General features: G+C 36.6%; 1 protein-coding gene across 1 annotated transcript in view; it reads right to left on the bottom strand.

Annotated features, from left to right (window-relative positions):
* Nucleotides 1–2,237: 2,237 nt before the first annotated feature.
* The window catches only part of TNKS2 (tankyrase 2), a 28,829-nt gene continuing 6,987 nt past the window's right edge, over nucleotides 2,238–24,079 (bottom strand). The window contains exons 4-27 of the mRNA XM_030276086.4: nucleotides 23,715–23,751; nucleotides 23,331–23,406; nucleotides 21,956–22,050; nucleotides 21,356–21,422; nucleotides 19,539–19,725; nucleotides 18,497–18,618; nucleotides 17,898–17,989; nucleotides 17,738–17,816; nucleotides 16,625–16,796; nucleotides 15,911–15,990; nucleotides 14,804–14,949; nucleotides 14,232–14,397; nucleotides 13,731–13,950; nucleotides 13,227–13,336; nucleotides 12,384–12,572; nucleotides 11,748–12,000; nucleotides 11,030–11,112; nucleotides 10,494–10,614; nucleotides 8,447–8,544; nucleotides 7,747–7,821; nucleotides 6,655–6,760; nucleotides 5,828–6,014; nucleotides 4,748–4,904; nucleotides 2,238–4,453 (exon numbers count right to left, since the gene is read on the bottom strand). Of these exons, the coding sequence (XP_030131946.4) occupies nucleotides 4,391–4,453; nucleotides 4,748–4,904; nucleotides 5,828–6,014; nucleotides 6,655–6,760; nucleotides 7,747–7,821; nucleotides 8,447–8,544; nucleotides 10,494–10,614; nucleotides 11,030–11,112; nucleotides 11,748–12,000; nucleotides 12,384–12,572; nucleotides 13,227–13,336; nucleotides 13,731–13,950; nucleotides 14,232–14,397; nucleotides 14,804–14,949; nucleotides 15,911–15,990; nucleotides 16,625–16,796; nucleotides 17,738–17,816; nucleotides 17,898–17,989; nucleotides 18,497–18,618; nucleotides 19,539–19,725; nucleotides 21,356–21,422; nucleotides 21,956–22,050; nucleotides 23,331–23,406; nucleotides 23,715–23,751 (2,981 nt within the window). The 3' untranslated portion in view covers nucleotides 2,238–4,390. The remainder of the gene's footprint in view (nucleotides 4,454–4,747; nucleotides 4,905–5,827; nucleotides 6,015–6,654; nucleotides 6,761–7,746; nucleotides 7,822–8,446; nucleotides 8,545–10,493; nucleotides 10,615–11,029; nucleotides 11,113–11,747; nucleotides 12,001–12,383; nucleotides 12,573–13,226; nucleotides 13,337–13,730; nucleotides 13,951–14,231; nucleotides 14,398–14,803; nucleotides 14,950–15,910; nucleotides 15,991–16,624; nucleotides 16,797–17,737; nucleotides 17,817–17,897; nucleotides 17,990–18,496; nucleotides 18,619–19,538; nucleotides 19,726–21,355; nucleotides 21,423–21,955; nucleotides 22,051–23,330; nucleotides 23,407–23,714; nucleotides 23,752–24,079) is intronic.

Here is a 24,079-nt window from a genome sequence, read left to right as displayed (position 1 = left end):
AATACTTCTGCTGTGCTCCTTTGAGACCCGCTAATGGTCCCAGCTTAAAAACTCTGCAAGGAAGTGTTCCCCTGGCTGTGTCACTCCACATGTCAGGAGCCACCCCAATCACCTTTGGTGCCACCCAGGAAGACCCCAACTGAAACACATTCATAAATGAACTAGTTTTATCAAGATCACAGATAGAGAGACGGATCTCACCTCCCCTTCCTTCGAATTTCCTGGCTGCATTAAAATCCCTACCTCCCCATATACATCCTATCACTATACAAAATCCAGGTGGATAATTTAATGTGACATTGCTCTTATGCTGCTAGAGGGAGTTTTCAGCTTGTCTCTGAAAAACCAATGCTTCAATACCCATGTTTTGAAGACCTATTGTGCAGGGCATTTGCCTTTGGTATGTAAACCCTATTTCTTTTCTTGCACACTTTTTCCCAGGTCTAACATTAATGTTTTGAATTGGCTGCAACTTTCCCCTTCTAAAACATGTGTGTTCTTCCCAAAAGGAGCCCCACAATGTCCACACATCAGTGTTGGTTTGCATTTTTATGTCAAATGTAAATTGGGAAGCTGATGTAGGATGCTTACTTTGGCCATTCCTAACAATTATATTTGCTACTCTTAACAAGCCTTTTCAGTGTGTGTAAAATTTGCCTTTCTTTTTTTGCAGGTTATTATTTCTTCTATTCTCTCCCTCCTGTCTTCCCTCAGTTGCCAACCTTGCCCATTTTAGGGCAGAACTTGTTATCTTCAGACCAGTCACCTACATGCTTTTTCTTTTGTGTTCTGTTCTGGCTGCCTGTAGCTTTTTCTGATCCAGTGAGCCACAGGGACAGGGAAGAAACCCCTTGATACTCTCAGAAGCACCACTGCTTATGCTTGCTGCACAGGGACAAGAAGAGGGACACACCTGCCCTTATGCCCTCCACTGTAGCGCTGGCACCACCTCACCTCCTACTGCACCTGAAGCACAGCTCCAAGAACCAGAGGGACAGGCCTCAGTCAGTCTCACTGCCAGGTCACTGAAGGCAAGAAAGCAGCCTTCAGCTCAATACCAGTTGAGTCTCTACACTATTTTTTTAAACTGAAAGGCAGAAGGAAAGCCACCCATGGGGCTGTTTCCAGTGAAAGAGAAAATCCATTTTATTATATTAAGTTCAGGAGACTGGCTGAAGAAAGGGACATGGCTCCTAGGCTGCAGCACTCTCACTAACAATGATGTTCTACAGGAAAATTCACTTCCAGAACTTTTAAAATTATTTTTCCAGAGTGACCAAGTGTGTGTGATACACAGACACACACACAGATGGCTAATGAGCAAGTTCAGGGTAGAAAGGACAGCGGTAATTCCTTTATACACAGTCATTTGCATTCAAACTGAGTGCCAATAGACTTCTGTAACATGCACTGTATGAATAATCAAATTTTTCAATTACATAAGATAGGAGAGTGTGGCTGAATTGTTTTTTGATTTCTAAGAACTAAAGTTTAACTTATGAATAAATTTTTACAAAAAGATCCTAGTATTTTCAATTTGCTTAGCTGTCTCACTTCTTTCTATACTAATTATTTAATTAAACAAAACCAAATCTAATGAAGAATGTAAAGTTAATTTTTTACAACCCAGGAAGGTGGAATTTTCAGGAGCAATATTATCAGAAGTTATGTTTCCAAAACCCTTTAAAGATTTTCATTACCACTGATCATAGAAAACATTTGCTTTCCTGCCCTCTAGTGCTCATGTCTATTTAAGTCTTCTATACAAACCTGGTTTTGGAAACTTACCACCATATAAACGGTCCTACTGAAATAAAATTACTTATTTCTATATTACCAGTGATCTAAACAGTTCCTTCTGATGTTGCTCAGATATGTATCACACCCATGCAGTTATCTGAAAGGTAAGACTCTTCAGGTTACTTTTCATTTTACCAAACCAATGCAAGCAAGTTTTCTTTCTCAGTTCTGGACTATATAATGGAGTTTTAAGTGCACAAATTGTAGCTGACTTCTGGGTTTATTACTAAAACATTTTCACTGCTAGCTAAAGCTGTTAGTTAGCCATATATCAAACTACAAGCTTTCACAGTATTTACAGATTTTTATCCACATTAAAAGCTCTTCTTTTTAATGTAATTAATTTTGCCTCCAGTGACGCAGTTTGTTACAGTATTGTGCATGCTTACATTTAAAACAATGGTTTAACATACTACATCTTGTAATTACTCCCAAGCTACCAGAAAACCAGTGAATTAAATTTATTTAGTGTTAAATGGATATGGAATGTCATACAGTACATGTAAAGACACTTCAAGATGAGTAAAGCAGAACTAATTGCACAAGGGATTAAAGGTTCACCTCAACAGTCAGTATTATCAAATCATTACAGTTTCCATCTTCAGAGTGCAAGGTATGTCATGCAAAAAAAACAGCTCAAAAATCCCCAAACAGACAAAACCAACATTGTGGTACCACTTAAAATGCTATCATACCACAATATTTTACAAGACATTAGGTGATCATTCATATAGAATGAAGCATTTTAGCAATAACAAAAAAAATTTAAACATAATTAACAAATTTTGCATGAACACAAATTCCAGCATTACTATACCTAAGGAACAGGCAACATGCTGGGAGAAAGTACCTAAAAATCAAAGCCTTTTTTATTCATAGCCAATATTACTTTCTGCAAGAATTCTGCAATCTTATTCAGTTTCCTCACATAACTGGGTAAGTACATTTTTACATAGAGCATAATCACATAACCACCACACCAGCAAGAGGATTTCATTATCTTGATCAGTTACTACATTTAAAACCATGGTAAGATAACATGCCCTGCAAACAAATTGTCTTCTGGGACAGTGTACTGTATGTAGAAATATTAAACAACTAAAATATACTCCTACCCACTTTAACCCCAAGTAACTTATAATTTGTATTTACATATTTTTAAAATATGTAGGTAAAAACTGCAGGTGGCAGAAAATCAGAATACACAAGAGAGCTGTGAGAGCAGTGACTGAGCAGGGGGTGCAGCCAGGAGCCCTGAATGACACCTGGGCAGGGGCGGCACCTTCTGCACTCCTGCTCTGTCCAGGGCCCTCACCAGGGTTACCAGAGGCAGCTGCTGCTGAGGCAGAGCTGCTCCTCCTCCCCAGCCGGCTGAGCTGGGAGCAGAAGGTGCAGCCCAGCAGCTCCACTCAGCTGAAAGCAGACAAACACATTCCTACACACCTGCTTCAACCACAGCTTGAATGTTAACATGGACGAGACACAGGAGATGAAAGGATGGCTTTTAACATTTCCACCTTGCAATGCTCATATTCTGAGGGCGTCAACAGGTATATTAACCAACCAAAGAAAGCATACAAAAAAAGGCCAAGTTGCTTGCCCTCATATTAGGAAGAAACTATTTAACTTCCTGGCTTAAATGTAAGCAAGAGAAACTCAAGAAAGAACTTCTTGAGGTTAATTTTCCATCTACATTCAAAGAAAATAATTTACTAAAACTGTAACTTGCAAGGTCTACTAGCCTTGAAGTGAGGATACAGGTTAACTATACCTATAGTTAAATAAAAAAACTGCAAAAGGCATTTTACAGAAATAAAATATGCAACTCTAGGAAGTAGGTGGAAAACCACTTTAGTATTTGTCTGGAACATTCTATTTTCATAGCCCATCATTCTCAGGAATGTGTATTTCATAAATAAAAATACAGAACAAAAATTTGTGTATTCAATCTAAAGTTGGATATTTCTAAATCTCTTCAGATAAAATTTGCTTTCTCTCTCACAATTAAGTGATAAAACCTGAAAAAATTGACTTTTCAAATCTGTCTTGCACGAGAAAACACAGATGAACAAACCAACATCTGGACAGAACATTTTGTACAAGATTGCAGTTCTAAAACACTTATATTACAAAGCAATGTAAATAAATACCAGGCTAGTACAAAAGCTCTTATTTACAGTTTTACAAATGAAAACGTTTTCAGTGTAAATGCAGTGTTTTAAAGAACACAATATTAGTAAAATGAGTTCCTGTATAGACCATTACAATTTCTGCTAGGTTTGAATGCAGTATTGTATAAAACCATTGTTTCAAGTTAACTTTTGTTTATACTTTAGTACAGCCAAACCCCAGTTTATGCCTGGAATGGTATCTGTTAAAGTGCTGAAAAAGAGGACATTTCTGAAATTTTAGAAAAACATACTGTACATTATTAAAGCTTTATCAAGTCAAAACTGGTCTATTTTGTTCATATTTGCTAACACACCACCTGGGAATGGGAAGTTTTTCAGCAAAAACTTGTAATTATTGGGATGGCAGCCATTGATATCTTCGCATCCAAAGACTGATGGTTTCCCACAAGTAACTTGTCTTAAGCTTCAGTGGTGGCTTCAGGTTTCATAATCTGGTAAGTAATCAAGTATTCTGGATAAGCCTGGAAGAGTGACACACACATTGTTTATTATTTCATTCTCTGGAAAAATTCATAATGTTTGTTTGGAAGGAGAAAAAATTAATGCCAAATGGAAAAGGGGCAAAACATCAAAGGTAAAAATCCCTGGATCATTCAGGAAACATGCACTCTTTCACCTGCAACTGCAGCTGAAGTTTGCTCTGAGACAAAAGCAAACCCTAGCACCACAAACCTAGGGAAAAAAAACCCCAAAGTATTAAATGCCTTTGATAAAGACAAAAGAGAGTCTATAAAACCACCCCAAAAGCTATTTACCTGCTCTCCTCTGTAAATGACATATTCTGCCAATGCCAATCCATTTACACTGGGCCGCCCGGTCACGGAGTGATGTCCTGGGGGAGAATGAGCCATTTTCATGGCACTGAACTGCAGGAAGGACTTGCCCAATGTTACACGACAGAAGAGCAACTGCCTGTGTTGAAAGGGAAAAAGGACCATGAATACACAATGCTTATGACTTTGAACTTTGGAGCCACTTTAGTCAGCTTTCATAGTTCATAAATTTCTCAGGTTCTGTTTTGCTGAAGGGAAGTTGCACTCACTTTGGAAAGCTCTAGCCCAAGGAAAGGGTTGGTAGTAATATGGAAAAATGCTTACCTTAGTTACTGGGAACAGCATGCTTAACCATGCACTCGGAGATTGCCACCACCTTTTCTTTGTCTGTTACTTATTTTCTTTTTTTGGGGTTTTTTAGGTAAAAGTTTATCTCCTCCCCCCATTACTCATCCCAACAACAAGTCAACATCAAGGCCAAGTGCAAACTCTAGGTCGATGCAAAATACCTCAGACTAGCATTTGTCAGTTTGTTACACTGTTTTTACTATTAAAAGACTCAACAAGGGCTCTTATTTCTGTATACATGTACCTACTACAATGACAATGAAAAGTGGATTCAAGAACACAGTGGCAGAATTCACAAATCCACATCTCTATTTCAGTGTGTGAAAAACCAGTCATATGAGGACTGACTATTACAAAGTACATCCTCCTCAAAGAAATACTGCATCTGAATATCTGTGAATTTCTCCTTTCTCTGTAACAGCCAATGAACTAAACTCTCATATTGCTGCACCTTTCACAGTACCATCTAGCAGATCCTCTTCACTCTCTGGCTCCAAGTCAGATTTTTACATTAAGGGCAAAGATATGGTTAAATGCACTGAAGATGGTCAAAGGTTCTTTAGAACTTTGAAATGTCAAAGTTTTCTGAAAGTTTCTATCAGGCCCAGCACACAGAGAGTACTGAGAAGGCCTGGTTACCAAGCAAACCCTTCTTCATTGATAGTCTAGGACACAATATACAAAAGCAAAATCAGATTCTTTAAAGTGACTTACCTGTGGCAAACATAGCAAGATCTATCTTTGTGAATTGGACATCCAGTGCCACCTCCAATTCCATACACATATTGATTACTTTTGGAAGAATTTTCAGCAAAATAAATCCCAGCTCCAAACATGCCACCTATATAGGCATGTCTCTCATCAAAGCCTTTGTGAATGATTGCATTCACAAATGGGGAGCCTAAGAAAAAGGAAGTAAAATACTGAAAATACAGTACACAGATTTTTCTATGTGTCACAATTCAATCACTCGTTCCCATTGTGTTGGGAACTGTGTAGCGTTCCTTATAAACATGCACTGTGAACTTTGCTCACCAGGATAAACTCTATATTTCTGTACAGGAAAGACTTCAATTGGCTTTACCTTGCTAATGATAAGCTATTGTGTCTAGAATGCTTAACAAAATTAACTTATTAACTTATAAAACCAAGAAAACCAACAAAAAAATCTCACCCCAAAACAATCCTTAACAGAATAAAGCTTGACCTTTAATCATTTAGGTCATACAGCTGATAAAACAGACCTGAGGAGGCACACTACTTAATCTTCACTCATAATTGCTGAAATGCTTTCACTTAGATGTTTCAAGTCTCTTTCAAGGAGAGACAAGGAGACGCAAATTTCAGAAGAACAATATGAAATGATAAGGGATGATACATTGTATCATCCCTTGTGAAATACACAAATACTTACTCATAAAAAACTAATGTATAACCTAGAACCTACTTCCACTGAGGAAATTTGCTTGAGACAGTAGAAACCCTCCAATAAAGAGTGCTGCTGATGAACTAAGTTCATAAAGCACATTTCAAATTCTCACCATGAAACAGCATCCTTTCATTTGCATGGTTATGATTCTCTTCAGATACCTCTTTCCTCCTGTGTGTGTATCTTTCCCATAGTTTTTTGTTGCACACTTTCTGAATCTGAAACAGTCAAATTACCAAAAATCTCAGTTCACTTTACTGGACAGATGTATAACTTGTAGCCACTATCCTACAGTACAGTTACACTGCCACTGGAATGATAATACTTTCCTTGGGACGCAGTGAAACACAAAGTGACTTACCCTGCACAAACTGATTGTTGTTTTATGACAAGTAAGTAATAACTATATACTTAAGAATCAATTCATCTTACAGAGCCCCTTGTTAATAAACCTTAAATTAAATACGCTCTAATTTAAATTTAGCAGGCTCAGTCACAATTTTTCTTGATGCTGAATCACTAGTAAAAAGATCAACCAGTAAACTAAGAAATGCCTTCCATGAAGATTTGTGAAGCACTTCTGAAAGAAAACAAATTATATATTCCCTGCAGAGGTATGCTGGGCATTGCAAAGCATTGTGTGTGTATAGATACAGCACAGTAATTCCACTATAACTTCAGTTCAGAATGAAACTTAGTAGTAGTTACTTGTAAATCAAAATATTTATGATATTAATGAAAATTACTATGACTTCAGAGGGAAAACCACATAAATACAAACCAAAATTCCATTAGATTATTTAAAATCATCTACTGCCTGTTTTTCACACTTGCCAAGTGTAAGCCAAAATAAGAGTTCAAAAGTTTTGCTTTTCCTTCTGTTTTTCCTGCCATTCTCCCTCAAAAGACACCCACTTTTGTTTCCTATAAAACCTCCTGCCTTTTTCTTCACATATTCTCCAGTTTTGAGTGACATCCTTCTATATCAATTTCTTCCTGACTATTAACCTATAAATAGCTTTTCTGTATAAACTTAAGTCTTTGAATTTCCCTCAAAAGTGATCTTTATCCTGTGCCTGTCTCAAAATGGCAAATCTTGTCACCTTATGAAACTCAAACATGTATAGAACATTTTACAGATATGTTATTTTTAGACATAACTCCAACGGTGTAAAATCACTGGGGATGAAAAACCAACAGGCACCTTTAAGATGTTGTATCTACTGAACACTCCACCAGCATGTCCTCCATCTCTGTGCTCTCGGACAGTACTCTGCATCTGAAAATTGAGAATTTAAAGAGGATGGCATTCTTTCAGAAGACATTCAACACGTTTCCTTTACATAAGTCAAGTAACGAAAAGAACTAATTATGTATTAACACAATTAAAAATTGTAAGAGAAATTTTTAGGTGACTGGTTGTTAAGTAATGCCAGATTTTGTGAACGCACATGAATAGGTTTAATGATTTTTTAAAAAAAACAACATATTTTGACTGCTCCATGGTCTAGTCTTCAAACTGGAGAAGACTGTCACTAATCGGTTTAAAACTGTGTTTGTTCAGAATTTTGCCTTGTGTGATTATGGCACTTTGAAAGGAAGTGATGTAGAACTGTCTAAAACAAACAGGCAATCCATTGGTAGCACAGAATTTATGTTATATTGTAGAGATTTTAAAAATACTACAAGCAATCATAATGTAAGAAAGAAAAAAGTTACAGACATCATGACCACAGATTATAAGTGGTGCAGTCAAAGTTGGGAGTTTGAAATGTCCTTATGCAAATTTTACTTAAACTTAGTGATGTTTACTGCACTGTTAAACTGTCTAGGCAATACTTCTTCATCTGCTTCTTCAGCACCAATAGCAAAAATACTGAGAGACTACAAAGACTGGCATTTACCTCTTCTTCTACTGACTGAAATTCCTTGTCTTCGGTGGAAAGGTCTATGAGAATTGTTCCACTAGCAGAAGTATTTAGAGTCAGGTATGGGTTAAGTCCTGTGAATGTAATAAAATACAGCAAAATGTATGTGAATGTAAAAAAACACAGCCTCAGAAACCACAATTGTTTTCTCTGATCTGTGGACACTAATTGATCCTTCTCTCAGCAAGAATCATAATTTCAGACACACTAACCCATTTATCCATGCTCAGCTCAGTATACTAATACACACAACAGGAGAAATACTCATAACGCTTACTTCAGAGCTCATTTCAACTCTAGGCAGTGACAGAGCAAGCAACCAGTACAGAGTACTGTACAGAGTCCACAACTACTGGTGGCAAGGGCGTCGTGAATGGGAAGAGCAACTTGAAGCACTAATTTAGTAGGAATATTTTTTCCATGGTCATGCAGAAAGAACTGAAAAAGAACTAAGTCTTGTCAGTCCAAAATGACTGAGCCTGGTATTGAAAGCTTAAAAGACACTGAACGTTTGAAGGAAACTTCTCTGTCTTTCCAAATAGGCAAAAAATTTGGAATTTTACACAGAATCCTATGTTAGTTGCATTGGACAGACTGCAATCACAACTGGCAAGTAATGGGAATGTAATTACTGGATATAAGAATTTCAAGACTCTGTGTGTCAAGTGTCTTTTCTGGCCATGGCCCTTCCCGAAAACTAACAGGTGACCAAAATTAAACATCGGGTCTGCCATGAGCTCTTTAAAAGGAATAATCTGGGGGAAGTGGAAATTACAGATTCATGCAGTCTGGAGCCTCATGTTAGCAGTGTGCAACCGGAATAGTGCTCAGGAGAAACAAAGTGGCAAGAAGCAAAATAAAGCTCATCCACTACTAACCTCAAAACAATGGTTATACTTCAGGAAGAGATGCCATATGTACAAATACACATATGTTCAAAAATACATCAGGCCTACTTAAAAGTCAAGTATACAGTTAGTGACTATGTAAATTTCTAACTCAAACAAGGCACGAGGCTGAAATTACACCTTAAAACTAACTTTTATCCAAATTACTCAATGAGTCTGTCCAGAAAGACCTGACAATTACAAGAAAATTATGGAGATTCACCTAAATACTTCATAATCAGGAAAAGAATTATTTATCTTAGGGTTGGTTCAAACTGCTTTAAGGAGCAAAAAGTAATTTAGAGCTTGTGATAGTGACTCATTACTATGGAGTGAAAATTTTAGAATGAGATTTCACAAATAGTGAATCCGGAAGGGAGAAAATCCTACAATTTAAATTTATTTCATTTCTATGAAACACAGCAAAACAACAATAAGTGATATTTCAATGAGTTAAAGAAGAAAAAAAGATTTAGAGGGCTTTATTTGCCTTCTCTGCAGCTATAGTTAAATAAAGTACACTGAATGATGATGAATTCACAACTGCTGGGACTGCTGGTATCAACAGTCTTGCACAAACTAAAGAGGCTTTAGTGGTAATTTCAATGTCAGCTAAAGCTGTTGAAAAAAGCAATTAGGTTAATTTTGGTTCACTGAAAGCACACCAAATCTATTTTTAAAGAGAAGTGTAAATAAGAATTTCAGCTGGCTTTCTGAGTGAGCAGACAGATTCTGCAGCAGGACCCCACAAACAGGACATGACAGGCCTGAACTCGCCAACAGAATGTGCTCTGCTCTTCAGAGTGCTTTGATGAAGATAAATAACCCCTACCTTAAGGAGCTTATGAGCATTTTGCACTAAGTCAACACTTTACCTAAGTAAACAAAAAGGAGTGACCACAGAGAAAAAATATACATCACATAACTGAAAGGCAAGATTCACAGTAATTCACAGCAAGAATAAAGTACCCAAGTTTCAAGTCAGGAGACATTCTTACCATTTGAAGTACCAATTTCTAGGTCAGGTTTTATTACCAATTCTTTTTAATGAGATACATTTTGGAATAACATAAATAATTAATAAAAATTGATTATGTAAAGGCAGGATTATGTGATAACTTAAAATAAGCATATACCTTGTTGTCCAGAAATAAGTCTTTCAACTCCTTTGATGATTTTATGCCTATGGCCATAAGCATTAATGCCAATTTCCTTCAATTCTTTGTGTCCCATTTCAACCAATACGTCCAATGTTATCTATAATAAAAGCAAGACCATGTTTTTTGTACTAGAACAAATGCCAATGACAGTGAAAATACACCTCACAATAGCTGTGAGAAAAAACAAGTGTGAAAAGAACAGGAACATTAGAGGCTTCAGTGCATTATTTTTGTATTTTACTTTTACTCAACTGCTTTCTTCTTTTTGTCTTAAGCAAACATGCTACAAACTACAAATTGTAATTTGCATTGCTTGCAAGTGTTATGTGTATGTTAATATATACACATATATTTTAAGATACATTTTTTAATACAGCAATTAGAAATCAAGTTTCAGTCCTTTCCTTCATCCCACTCATTGAAAATCTGTCTTATTACATTATACTAACCAGTCACTATTTATTCTACTGCTTTCTAGCCCAGACTATCTGGAAAAAAATATATCCACTTACCTGTTCTCTCTCAAATATATCAATTAGATGTTCAAGGCCAAGGTTCCGCACAAACTGATTAATGCTAAAATCTACACCTGAAACTGGGTAAGAAGAAAAAACAAAATGTACATTCATACCTGTATTGTAAAATAAGGCATACACATCTCCTCCTGTCTGTGGCAACAATGAGGGAGACAGAAATTCCTGGTCTTTTGCAGGTATAGATTAAGTATTAAGTATCACTAATCAGTAGCAACTAATCTGCTCTTCTACCTCCCAAAGAGCAGTCTTTGGCACAGAACAAGGCTACCAGCGACCAGAAATGCACATTACTACTGAGAATATATTGATAAGTAAAATGTCATAGAAGTAACCTTTTTAAAATACCTGGTCTAAGAACAGCCTCCGAAAAACTAGATAAAGTTTGTAGTAAAATACTGCTTGGTATGCAGCCAGATTTCATTTGACTTCTCTTTTAAAACACAATTCACCATATTGGTTCTGTTCAGCAAAAAAAAAAATTTAAAGGCTCTGTAAGAGGAAAACAGTAAAATCTTATACTGCAAGCCTTTCAAACTTCTGTTCCTCATGAATGACATTATAAGGAATCTAAACATTGTGTATGCTATAATACCTCTATGAATGTATGGGAAACTTTACACCTTTGTAAAGTTTCTTTTCACCTTTCTTTTCACCATTTGTTAAAAAATGTTACTCACTCCCGAGAAAGCCTCACCTTCTTTTTTCTCCAGAACAGTAGCTCCCTCTGCACAGTTTGTACCAACAACAGAGGGAAGTTCAGAAAAACTACCAGACAAGTTGTCAAGGCTACTTGCAGCAGACAGACTGGATGGACTGGATGGAACAGAAGAGAGGGAATCAGCTGCAGAACCTGTAGTCTGAGACACACTTATAACCTGAGGTTTGTAGCAAGTTGGTAAGGCAGAAGGAGGCATTGCTGCAGTCAGTAATGCACTGACATCATCTGCCTAAAAAGCAGAAAATAACTCATTAAAACAGAGGAACACTTTTGCACAATGTTTTATCCTAGAATGCATTATCATTATATCAGATTTCTTAAGTACATTGCAAAATAATATTGGGAAAATATGCAACCATTAATTCATTTTGTTAGCATTTTGAGGTTTTCTTCCCCCTGCTCCATACTGAAATAAGATGCCTAAAACATGAAACTATTTAAAGACGGTTTATAAAGCTCTATTGACTTCCCTTGCCAGGCACATACAAACCCCACAGAAACCACAGTATTATTAATTTTGCAGAAGTGCTTGCATTACTGTTTTGTTAAAGTTTTAAATTAGGTGTCACACATAGATAAGTATGGGTTTCCCAAGAGGAGCCCATCACTTACAGTGACCAGGTCCAATGGTGTTTGTCCTTCTTGGTTTTTCAGAGTAGGATCAGCCCCATGTGCCAGTAACAAGGCACAAAGCTGAGTCCTTCCTTTCTGGGCTGCTTCATGAAGTGGTGTGAACGCCCATTTGTCCGTAGCATTCACACATGCATTATACTTTATAAGTAAAGCTGCTACATCAACATGCTGGAAAAGTAAAAAACACCTGTTAAATTCCAAGTGTACTAAAATAATTCAGAACTATCACTGCTATTTCTCTCTAATCAGAGTAATTCTGAATTTTCTTAGAATGTATTTAGTTATGATTTTAGAAAGTATTAAAACAAGGTGTTTTCTTCCTCATCTATGACATACCAGCACAGAGTTAAGTAAGATTTGTTCTCTTGTGAAAAAAGGACAAAGTAAAACAAAATGCTAAATCCAGAGGAACATGAAGGAAAAAAAGCCTGATTCTGAACTTCTAGTTTGGAAAGCTCTCCAACTGTTTTGGTCAAAGACTTGATTCAAGGACAAAGATTCAGGAAGTTCACAAAAACAATTGCTGTCTCAACAGCAGTCATATAAATGAAACTGAGATCTTTGTAATAGCATTTGACTGGCACAGGTAAGGAAAGGCATTTCACGGAACACTTTTCAGCCTGATGGCTTTTTAGGCATTCATGGTCAGAAAATTCCATTAGTGACTTTACAAATTCATAAGAGTCTTTACCTACAAGATAAGCTGAGATCTAATTATTCATTTTGTGTCTTACAAATAAGATTACACTATAACTCAATATCAAAAGAATTCTACAGAAGCTCTTTTTTTTTTAATAAAGTCTCAAAGTTTGAGATATTTACCCCATAAGATGCTGCATTATGCAGAGGAATCAAGCCTCCTTTATCCTGTGCGTTCACATCTGCTCCATGTTGCAACAGGTATTCTGCAACCTCCAAATTATTGTAACCAGCTGGAATTGCAGAAGGACAGAATGAACAGAATTAAAACATCACCCCAAACAGGCTGTGGAGAAGTTAATTAACAACTTAAACTACTTGAAAGTAAATTAAATTGCCAGTCCCAGTGAAGACAGTACAATACCTGTTATGAAGGACAGCATTACCTTAACAGTATTTGGTTTTAAAATCTGTCAATAAATAATAAAAAATCCTCTCTGGCTAGACAGAACAGGAAAATAATTAAACAATTTGAAAAGCCACCTAACAATATGCTTAAGAATATAAATTTTTAAAGAAAAGGTACTGAATCCTCCAGCTTGAGGTTACACTGTAAAGTTGTGTAGACATAGAAAGTTCAGCCACAGTAATTAGTAACCAATCAAACTAGTTAACTAGAACACTGACCTGCTAAATGTAGTGGCGTTGAATGCCGTCCTTGTGTGTCCCGGCAGTTGACATTGTCAGGTGAACAGAGCTTTTTTACTCGGGCCAAACAACCTTTCTTTGCAGCATCTAGGAGAGCTGCATCTCCTCTAAGTAGGTCTTGAATATCAGTATCACCATCTTTAACAAGGTCTAGAGGAGTATTTCCATCCCTGTTTTTCTTTGTAGGGTCAGCTCCATGCTGTGCACACCAAAAACAGGTGGTATGTCAGTAGAATAAACATGCTGCATCTTAGGCATCTAATGCCTTGTTGAGCAAATGTTCTGACATATATTGGAATCCTGCAAAGAGCTTTTCATTTACTGTGTGAAAAAAGACAACACAGGTACAACAGTATCCCTCTTGCTGGAAATATTTAACTACAATAATTTAGAATCCACAAATCAGTTTCTGAAATGTAAATGGACTTTGAAAGCGAACAAGACAGAAAGGCATTTGCTTCCCACCAGCATATGTAATACCTGTAATAGGAGTTTGCAAATCTCATATTTTCCTTTTGCTGCGGCTTCATGCAAAGGAGTGAATTTCCACAAGTCGGCTACATTGACAACAGCACCATGTTTAACCAACAGTTCTGCAACTTCATAGTGACCATATGAGCAGGCGTTATGTAAAGGGACAAGTCCTCTGGAAACAATTAAAAGAAGAGAAAAATTCTCTTTAAAAACAGGGTATTTTTTCAACAATGATGTAAACTTAAAACACAATCCATCTTTGACTATATCACACAACAAAATATTTCTCTACCCCCTCCAGCAGTCTAATCCAGTAGGAATACTTATTGCAGTAAAATCTTAATCAGCGGGGCACTAAAGAGAACTAAAAGCACAGGGCCAGAGAAATTCTTGATGCTCTAATCTTAAGTATTGCAAAATACTTTTGGATACTCTTAACATCTTCATTCCAACCGAAATTTCCATGAAAATAAAATAATGTCTTGAGAAAAAAGGGATGCTTATTAGTTAGCAATATTCAAAAGCTGATAGATATGACCAATTACAGTTGCCAAGAAAATATATATTCAAGCATTTACCCCTTATCTTTTGCATGTACATCAGCTCCATGCTGAAGAAGATACTCCACAACGGATACTCTGTTGTATCCAGCTGCAAAATGAAGTGGTGTAGACTGACGTCCTTCAATATCTCTGCAGTTCACACTCTGGACTGTACACAGCTTCTGTGAATTTCCCCAAACAAAATATATGTCACTACATATAGTGTTGACACCTCTAATTTAATCATAGAATATTGTTATATGTATCTAATTTTAGACGTTTTCAATTAAAAAATTATTTTTACAGTCTTTACTTTTTACAGATTGTGTCCTGATAAAAAAATCCACCTACTCCCAAATCCACACCTCTGACTTATTAATGCTTTTTATATAAGGCAAACATCTGGAGGTGATGAATATTGTTCTCTGCAATCTGTAATAATTGTGCAATACAAGGTTTTAGGACAGATCATAATTCTAAAGCAGTCAGTAGAGGATTGTTTGATTGCTTGCTTTGAGAAAGTATACATTGACATATAAATGTGTGCTACTTTGGCTGGGGTGGAGTTAATTTTCTTCACATGGCTGGTATGGGGCTGTTTTGGATTTGTGCTGCACTCAGGGCTGATAACAGAGATGTTGCTGTCATTGCTGAGCAGGGCTCACACAGAGCCAAGGCCTTTTCATGCTGCCACCCTGGCCAGGAGGCTGGGGGGAGACACAGCCAGGACAGGTGACCCCAACTGACCAAAGGGCTATTCCAGAGCAGATGCCATCATGCTCAGTACACAAAGTGGGGAAAAGGAGGAGAGAAGTGGGGGATGTTTGTAGTGATGGAGTTTGTCTTCCCAAGTCACTGTTATCCAAGATGGGGCCTTGCTGTCCTGGGGATGGCTGAACACCTGCCTGCCCATGGGAAGTAGTGAAATAACTCCTTGTTCTACTTTACTTGTGTGTGGGGCTTTTGCTTTCTCTATTAAGCTGCCTTTATCTCAGCCCACGAGTTTTCCATCTTTTACCCTTCTGATTCTTTCCTGGTCCTGCTGAGGGAAAACTGACCAAGCATCTGTGTGGGGCTTGGTTGCTGGCTGAGGTTAAACCATGACAAATTCCCTCTTATTTTTAAGGAGAGGTTTAAGCTTACTTTTACAGTATCCACATCTCCAGCCTTTGCAGCCTCCAGCAACTGTCGATCTGCATCAGAATTACCTAATGGGATACCTTCTGCAAAATAAATGAGATTGCATGACAGGTAAGTGTAGGCAGTTGAAGAAATTTGTTAAGACAGGAAATAACCTGAGTTTTTCTTAAAGGGAAATACTTGAAATAAAGTTAACCAATTACATACAAGTTTCATCTCTGTTCACTATCTACAACTACAGCTGCTAGAGCTAATAGTGTTTGGGAAGCTGACTTCAGCAATGTGCTTCCTGCATGTTTTGGAATATTGTGGAACCAACAAAGCATTCTTATTTCAGTTTCAGAATTAGACCAGATCAAGTTTATGTATGTATTATAATGTCCAAACCTTACTCTTGAAAATTCATGTACATTGTTACCTCCACTCAAAAATGCACAGCAAACATTTTTTGTTTTACAAACTCATTTTCTACTTTCAAGATTCCCCCCACCCTATGTCAGGATTTTAATACAATTATTCCAGGTGGCTATACCCCAAAATCTTCATATGTGATGATCCAGACTGTAAATTATATTGTTAAGTAGGGAGTAAAACATCACCAAGTACTGTCTTTAGTAAAACATTTCTTTTGTTGACTAGTCTTCACTATTATTTGACAGCACTTGGAACAGTAAGTGAAACTAAGCGCCCCAGTGGATGTTGAATAACTCAGCATACCTTGTAGCAACTGTTGCACACTTTCAGTCCCCATTTGTAAAGCTGTAAAGCCCTGCAGAGACACGATGGAAGGATCACATCCAGAGCTCAGCAGCAACCTGCATGTCTGAAGATGACCGCAATGTGCTGCTCTATGAAGAGAGGTCTGGCCAAGATTATCTAAGGCATTAACCTAAAAATAACACAGATGAGAAATACCACCATCAAGTTAGTATTAAAATGTTTTCATTGCTGACTGGGAACATTTCACAAGTAGTATCCTTACTTTAATAAAAAGAACATATTTCGTATATTTCCAAAGGTGATCACATTCCAAACAAAAACAGTTATTAAAGTAGACCCCTTTTAGAGACATGGGAATAATCCAGTGCATTTTTACCACAAACTGGAGTAATTCACTATTTTGCTCCTCACAGTATTATCTTCACTGCTAAGATGTAGAACAGCTTCTACTTTGCATTGGCTTATTGTGGCTTCTTAGACTGAGGACTTCCTATCTGTTGGCTCAGTCAAAGTGTATTCAGCAATTTAAAACTCTGCACCCAAACCTTACTTTTATTCCCTACTCTTCCTCTGGTTTGGGAAACTTCGTAGCAGTCAGGCTACAATCAAATTGCCATGAGAGAGATTCAACTCTCAGTCTTGGAGGGTTCAAGCACTACAGTCTCTCCTTTCCACATTTTCTTTTTGTGGAAGTTTGAGCTAAACATTGTGCTATGAATTAACATTTTGCCTTCATTTTACTTTTTACTGCATACAGTATCATATAAAGTCTATCTGTCGCACAATTCATTTTAACTTCTTGCTGTTCATATACACCCCCTACTTTTTTCCTTATGTATTCCATTATTCCTGCTAGACAATGAAGCACTGGATAAGACACTGAAACTTTTTCATTCCTAGAGAGAACTACGTCTGCATTTCTTATTTAAATAAGACCAAACTAATGATGATTCTGTAATGCATAGGGCTGTAGTGATGGATTGATGGCCTACAGCTGAAGTCAACAAATCTAGAACCTTACAAAACAAATTATTTTACAAAAGCTGTGCATTCTCATGGTATGAAAGCCTGTATAGTACATGAATGTCAAACAAAGTATGATACTCGTACCTTAGCTTCATGTTTCACAACTACTTCAACAACATCATTATGAGCCTTTTCTGATGCCACATGCAGAGGAGTCAAGAAGCTTAAAAAAAAGAAAGAATAATTTAAAATGTATTTTGCAAATTCTTCTAAGCAGTTAGAGCGTTCATTTGTAGCCACTCACTCTTTTGTTTTTTCATTGATATTGGCCCCTTTCCTCAGCAGCAATTCACATACTTGTTTCCTCTTAGGATATGGAGATGCAGCAGCACAGTGCTGTAAACATGAAAAGGTTTAGAATTAACAACCAGCTAGCAATATCAAGGTTTTACTACCTGGTGATCAGCTGGCAGTTAAGAGCTGGTGATGTACAAAGACAACAGAAAAAAACCCCAAAACACGTAGATGCTTATTAATTTGAAAGATTCCACATGGGCTTTTACATTACTCTGGTATTTTCAAGAACTCCCCTTTCTAGTAACTGCTGGAAACCATCAAAACAAAGTTAACATACATAGCTTGCTGTTGCTTAAAATGAGACTATTCTACAAAACCCAGTCATTTAGACAATCTAAACAGGCCTAAATAATTTATGTTAGTCTTAACATTAACTTTAAGAACAAAATATTAATCAGTGTTATTTGCTTAACTAGACACTGTGTATTCCAGGTTGGTCTGAATTACAGCACTTGACACTTGCAGTATTTATTGCTAAACCATTACCTAGTAGGCTTAGGATAGCCACAATATATACAAAACCATTAATGAATCCTGAGATATTACCAATGCCGTCTCATGTGTCTGAGGATGCTTGAAGTTCACTGTTTCCAAAGAAAGATGTTTCTTTATGCGAGCTACATCCGATTCTCTTGCAGCCTGCAGCAGTGAGTGACCTTTGAATTCATCTTAAAAAACAAAGAAATACATAGCAGAGGGTTACACTCCTTGGATCAAGAAGGATCAAGAGAATTGCTTCTTTCAGTTAAAAAAAAAATTAATTGTATTCAGCAGACCATGGAGCACACATTTCCAAGTCTGACTCAAGCTATTACACCAATTGACAGAACTTGTTATGGAAGTCAAAACACTACACAAATTTTGCTTTGTTTCTAAACCAAAGCCAGACACATCCAAACTGGCTGCACAAGATCTATTTCACTCACCACTGTGTAGCTTCTACTGTTCACACAGGTATTAACTCAAGCATATAAACATCTCAACTTCTGATCTATTTCTGGAAAACCACTTCTAGATGCTATCCTGAAGCCTAGTGTAGTATTTATTGACAATTTTCGTAAATATCCCAGAAAGTTTTTGTTTGACTGCTCAAGGACAGAATCTGAGGTCACTCAGACAAAAAAAATTCTGGACAAAAATCAATGCCCTTCATCAATTTTTTTGAACTTTCAGTGATTGTGGCACACTCAAACATATTCAGCATTCTAAACAGTTATTCTATTCTTCAAACAAAAAACTGTGCAATAAAAATTAATATTTCAACAATCTTGATGCAGTGACAGGAACAAGTATGGGAAATGAAAGTGTATTGGCAAGGTCATGAGGAAAAGTATTTAACAGGGGAAAAGCTACAAAACCCATCCCAACCATTTGACTATAAAACTGTCAGTGAAATTATTTTAAATGCCCACATTTAGAAAATCTAGCAGTTTCACATTATAAACAGTGAAATATACTGTGTAACATTGCACAAATACTTTTAAAGTGTAAGCATTTTCCAAATCTGGTTTCTAGCAGGTCACTGTCTAGGGAATCTAATTACACATTACAAGCTGTAACTGCAGAACTGATCCCACTTGATACTCACATGCTAATCGTTCTTTTAATTGGGGTGTTGGAGCCAAATCAATGGTGCTTTTGTTGTGACAGTTCAACAATGTTGGGTCAGCACCATAACTTAACAAAAGAGAACATACTTCCACCCTGTTCTTAGAAGCTGCTTCATGCAGAGGGGTGAATTGCCACAGATCCATTGCATTCACACATGCTCCATGCTTGAAAGGGAAAGGGGTAAAAAAAGATGCAATCAAAACCAGAACGTTAGAAAAAGATTGTTATTAGTTTTAATACAGTAGACTGTTAAAATAAACATCAATGCTTATATGCAAACTGTTTCCAATACACTAATTTTCAATCTAACACAACAATTCAGCACATTGTGGATTTTAATCACCTGGTGTCCCACAGGTACATTCAAAGAAGCCAAAAGCTAGCTAGTCTTCTCAGGCTTTTGAGCTCTGCTATAGGTCAAATCAGAGAAAGAGAAATATTCACATTCTCCAAATCACCTGTGGACAAGCTCTGGTTCTTTGCAGCTCTAGAAAATGTCTAGAATGACTAGCTGCACTAAGATAAATACATGTTCTGTGAATAACCCCTAAGATACGAATGCCATGGTATCTAAGCTGACACAGGCACTCAATTTTAATTCAAAACATTTAAGTACAAGATTCTACAAGTAACAGTCCTGGATGAGTATGGATGAGTAATGTATGTGTAATTCTTCTCCAGTAACATTTTGACTGTACTTCAAGTTCAGTCCATAAGCAAGTACATGCTTATTCCCACTGCTTCTCTTAAAGCTGTAAAGCTTTGCAAAAAGCAATTCAGATTTCTCTAGAGCAGAAATCCAATACAGAATACAACTCTAGCTAAATCATTAAGACACCCAGTAGTGTATAGGCAAAAGCTCATTTGTGGGGCTGTGTCTAGTGCCACCATTGTAAAAATTAACTTTATAACTGGCCCCTGAAGAAAAATTATGACTATTTATATTTACTACAATATAAACTTATTTCAACAGGTTTTTTAACTAAATTTTTTGCTAAACAAGTAGAAAGATATATGGAATTAGTAGGGGGCCAAAACACAAGAGAGCAGAACAAGAACTATTCTCTGAGCAGCCAAATGTCTGGAGTTAGATAACAGAACAGTCTCAGTTGTTATAACAATCTTGACTTGCTGTGGCAGATGAGAATAGGCACAGCTCAAAACACCTTTGGTGGAGTACACTAGTTTAATGTATATCATACTTATCTTCAACACGAACATAAGCCAGATACACTGCTTCAGTTTCAAGAGTTCCCTTTTGTTAGGAAAACTGACAGGTTTCTCTTTCTTTGGGGTGAAGGCTACAATTCAGGGCCAGAATTGATGCTGTACAGTTAATTTCCTCAAAAGACTGCCTGCGCTTTAATTTTAAAACATTTACTGTCATTACCAGTATTCTTTTCAAACAGCTCTTATTGCTTTGTCTTCTAAAATATTTTTCTACTGTTGAAGTCCAAACATCGCTGAGTTTTTAGGGGGGTTTTCAATGCCTTTTTTTTTTTTGGTGAGTGTAGAAAGACTGAGATAAGCAGTACTTACTTGGTGGTATGAAAATATTCAACTTTGGAGAGAGAGAGTTAAAAACAGAAAGCACATTTATAAAGAAAAAGCTTCCTTGCAAGCGGAAGATTCTGTAGCTCCAGCTTAATAATCACTAACACGTAGAGCAAAAGCAATTTATCACTTTAAGTTTTGTAAATCTATATACAAAATAAAAAAATATGCAACTTGTATTAGTCTATTATACACAGTTCTTTTTTAATAATATGCAATTTGATCTCTTCAAAGACCAACCTTTACTAGAAGTTCTGTTACTTCGTAATGGCCATAGGAACAGGCATTGTGAAGTGGCACCAGATCTCTATATAGAAGAAAAAGGAAAAGGATGATTATTTTAGTACACATGTATTAATTTCAAATGCATCTAACACATTGCAACTGGTATTACACTTCATGTTGGACATTTTACAAAAATGACAAATGTTCAAATGAAACTATGGGGAAATAAGAAGCTGAAGAATAAACCAGAAAATCCCATCAGCATTTATCAGAACAGTAAACATCTAAAATAATCAGAAGTGAATTGCATTGTCTCACTGCAGATGAAATGGTTCCACTCAGACTTGGAACCCCAATCAGGAAGAACTATCTGCAGGGGATGTTCAGGAGTGACCCTAATTATATCCTTTTTCACAAGAACAATGCTGTAATATCTTCTCCCGTGAAAACTAATCAACTTGTATTTCTGTCACAACAGAAAGGTTAAAGGTGACAGAACAGTCTTAAGTTGGAAATTCTTCATTCCTCGTGGTTAAAATAGTATTGCTGCTCTTCGCTTCACCTCAATTTTTAATGAATTCTGTTTATTCTGAACAAAGGGAAAAAGGAACCTACCCTTTATCCTTAGCATGTACATCAGCTCCATGCTGCAGTAAGAGCTGGACTATTTTCACACGGTTATACCCAGCTGCTAAATGTAATGGAGTAGACTGAAAAAAGAGAATGTGGAATAAATCAGTAACACAAAATCAAGGTTGAGTTTCTATTTCTTTTTTCACAACTTGTTACCAGTACTAAATGCTGAAGCCCTTCAAGATTAACAAGCTTAAAAAAAAAAACCAGAGTGCTTGAATCAGACATTTGATAACTATGTTCATTGTTCACTGACTACTCTTGAAGTCAACATAAGCACAAATCCCAAATTTACTCCATTGCTAATACAAAGGCCATTTTTGGCTTTTTAGCCTACCATAGCTATAAATATTTGGCTAGCACAAACTATATCCTTGTGAAAGGGGAAATAGAAAGACCATTAGCAACAATGGTTAAACTATGAAGAAGACTGTTAAACTATGAAGAAGTCTTTCTGCCAATCAGTGAAGTAAGTTTAAAAATTATCAAGAGGGATTGTTATCCACATTTATGAATGCAGTAACCGAGTGAGGTGTGGGGGAAATTTCATCTCTTCTAAACTCTCACCCTCCAGAGAGCAGACAGATAACTAACTGCTCTATGATCTTTTCCAGCAAATGCATTCAAGCATCAGCAGCCCTAAAGGCAGAGCTACAAATTAGTGAAGAGGAATCTTATCCTCTGAATTTACAAATCCGTTCACTGAACTAGATTCCTACAGTTCCTAGAGGATGAGCCTCATAACCAGATGAGAAAACAGAGTTATATCAGTGTTTTGGAGATCCCAGTATCTTACCACAAAGGGGAAGTAACTACATCAAATCTTGGGTGAATGAACACAAATACTTAATGAGAATAATGATGCCAAAAATTGATACTCCTGAATGTTTTGTAGGCTAGGAGCTGAACCCAGAACTCAGGATTTTTCAGAATGGAGATTCTGAACATTTTTATGTATTTCTTTACCATTAATTACAGCAATGACCAGCTTGCTCCTGAATCAGTAACTTGCCTAAGGGTGCATGTCAAATAAAGCACCTGGGTGTTTCTCCCTGATAGGTACAAAAATCTGTGAAAAGACCTTGCTTCTTTATCGCTGCAGATATGGAGGTCAAGCAGAAGTTTCAACTGAGAAGGTGTTTGTTTAGTGCTCGTATACAGAATTACTTGCATAGTCTTTTCAATATTAAAAAACAAACAAAAAAACCTCAGCTGGCTGCTAGAAAGGTGGAATCTTATTTTTCCACATACAGTGAAGAAAGTAGATTTTATGTTTAACATTTTTAAAATCTGATCAAACAATAACTGGATCATGTAAAAGATAACTACTTTTAAACTAGGTTTTAAACAAAAATACCTTTCTGCCATCACTTGCATGACAGTTAACATTTAATGGTGTAAGAAGAGACATCATCTTTTCCTCATTTCCACTCCTGAAAAACAAAATGTGAAATGAGTGGAAGTATTCTTATCCCAATTTTTAGTAGCTTATTCTGGTTTTATATTTTTCACTGTGATAATGTTCAACAGATTTGAAGCAACACATTCTCCTCTGTATTGCCAGCATTAAAGAGAAAAGAAAAATACATTTATGCAACTACTTTCATAGCTTCATTCACAAAAAACAGCCAAAGTCTTGCACCTAGATGGAATGCAAGTTCTAAAGACTACATATCTATGTATTATTTACACAAAATTCTGCAAATATAACTAATTCCAGTTCCTTTCCAAACATACATACCTGGCACTTTCTAAGAGTTCATCTTTCTTGTATTCACCTAGAAGACAAAAGGGATTTCTTTAGCTGTCAGACAAATATCTATATGTGACGTTCTCTATTTATCTTCCTCTTCTAAAATTTTAGAGAACGTAAGTGCTATAAGGACTAACAAATACTCTTTTCAGTTGTTAAAGGGAGCTTTTAAAAAAGAGGAAGGGTGAGTTTTTACACAGGCAGGTATTGAGAGGACAAAGAGAAATGTGCTTACACTAGAAGAGGAGAGATTTAGGTTAAATGTTAGGAGGAAATTCTTTACTCAGAGGGTAGTGAGGCACTGTAACAGGCTGCCCAGAGAAGTTGCGGATTCCCTGCCCCTGGATGTGTTT

This window comes from Taeniopygia guttata, chromosome 6 (assembly GCF_048771995.1).
Source record: "Taeniopygia guttata chromosome 6, bTaeGut7.mat, whole genome shotgun sequence".
In the NCBI taxonomy this organism is placed as follows: Eukaryota; Metazoa; Chordata; class Aves; order Passeriformes; family Estrildidae; genus Taeniopygia; species Taeniopygia guttata.
The sequence above is the reverse complement of the archived record's forward strand: the minus strand, read 5'-3'. Positions and strand labels throughout refer to the sequence as shown.